At 41.4% G+C, this 1,066-nt stretch overlaps 1 protein-coding gene across 1 annotated transcript in view; it reads left to right on the top strand.

Annotated features, from left to right (window-relative positions):
* The window catches only part of LOC108762705 (probable multidrug resistance-associated protein lethal(2)03659), a gene marked incomplete at its 3' end in the record, with an annotated part of 15,093 nt that extends 14,084 nt beyond the window's left edge, over positions 1 to 1,009 (top strand). Inside the window, exons 2-3 of the mRNA XM_018509828.1 lie at positions 319 to 511; positions 590 to 1,009. Coding sequence (XP_018365330.1) covers positions 319 to 511; positions 590 to 1,009 — 613 coding nt within the window. The remainder of the gene's footprint in view (positions 1 to 318; positions 512 to 589) is intronic.
* Positions 1,010 to 1,066: the final 57 nt, after the last annotated feature.

Below are 1,066 nucleotides of genomic sequence, written 5' to 3'. Positions count from 1 at the left end.
TCCTTGAATACAGGTACTCGCCTCTTCTTTGAATATCTTGATATTGTAGTATATTATAGATTCTTAATGTTTTAACACCTTCAAATTCTGTGCATACATGAAACCTTAGTTCTTAGAGCGATGAATTTGTAAATCATCGATCTTTGATTTATGTCTTTTACCTTCTTTAATTTTTGATTTTTTTAATACTCGTACTTTTTTTTAATCTATATAGGCATTCAAATTTATATATAAGTTTCATAAATAACTAGAAATATGGAGGCTTTCATTCCAGTCTCTTTAAATTAAAACCGCATTCCCTATTTCGATACCTTCCAGCAAAATAGACAGCGAACTCCCTCTCAAGAGTGTCCCTGATAAGAAACCTAAATCCGAATGGCCGCAAGAAGGCCAGATTGAATTCAAGAACACGTTCCTGCGTTATGCGCCATTGGAATCTCCAGTGTTTAAAAATCTCAGTTTCGTTATCTTTCTACGGAAAAAATCGGCATTGTTGGCAGAACCGGCGCCGGCAAGTCATCTCTGAGCGCTCTTCCACCTGGTCGATGTGGATGGTCTGATTAAGATCAATAAAGTCAATACTCGTCAGATTGGTTTACATGATTTGCGTTCTAAAATCAACATCATCTCACGGGAACCGTTTCTGTTCTCCGGTAGCCTGAGACAGAATCTCGATCCGTTCGACTCGTTTACGGACGAATCACTATGGCGAGCTCTTGAGGAGGTCGAGTTGAAGGAGATGGGCTTGGAAGTCCACATCAGTGAGGGCGGTTCCAATCTCAGCGTCGGCCAACGGCAATTGGTCGGCATGGCGCGAGCTATTGTGAGGAACAATCCAATACTCGTGTTGGACGAGGAGACCGCGAATGTGGACCCGCAAACAGACGAACTCATCCAGACAACCATCAGGAAAAAATTCGAGAAGTGTACAGTGCTAACAATTGCTCATCGACTCAACACCGTTGTGGACAGAGATCGTATCTTGGTGATGGACGCCGGAAATGTGGTGGTGAGTCAATTTTCTTTTATTTTGTCTTTTTATGAATTTTATGATTAGAGCGACCCA

This window comes from Trachymyrmex cornetzi, unplaced genomic scaffold (assembly GCF_001594075.2).
Source record: "Trachymyrmex cornetzi isolate Tcor2-1 unplaced genomic scaffold, Tcor1.1 scaffold319, whole genome shotgun sequence".
Taxonomy (NCBI): Eukaryota; Metazoa; Arthropoda; class Insecta; order Hymenoptera; family Formicidae; genus Trachymyrmex; species Trachymyrmex cornetzi.
This window is presented reverse-complemented; position numbering and strand designations above follow the sequence as displayed.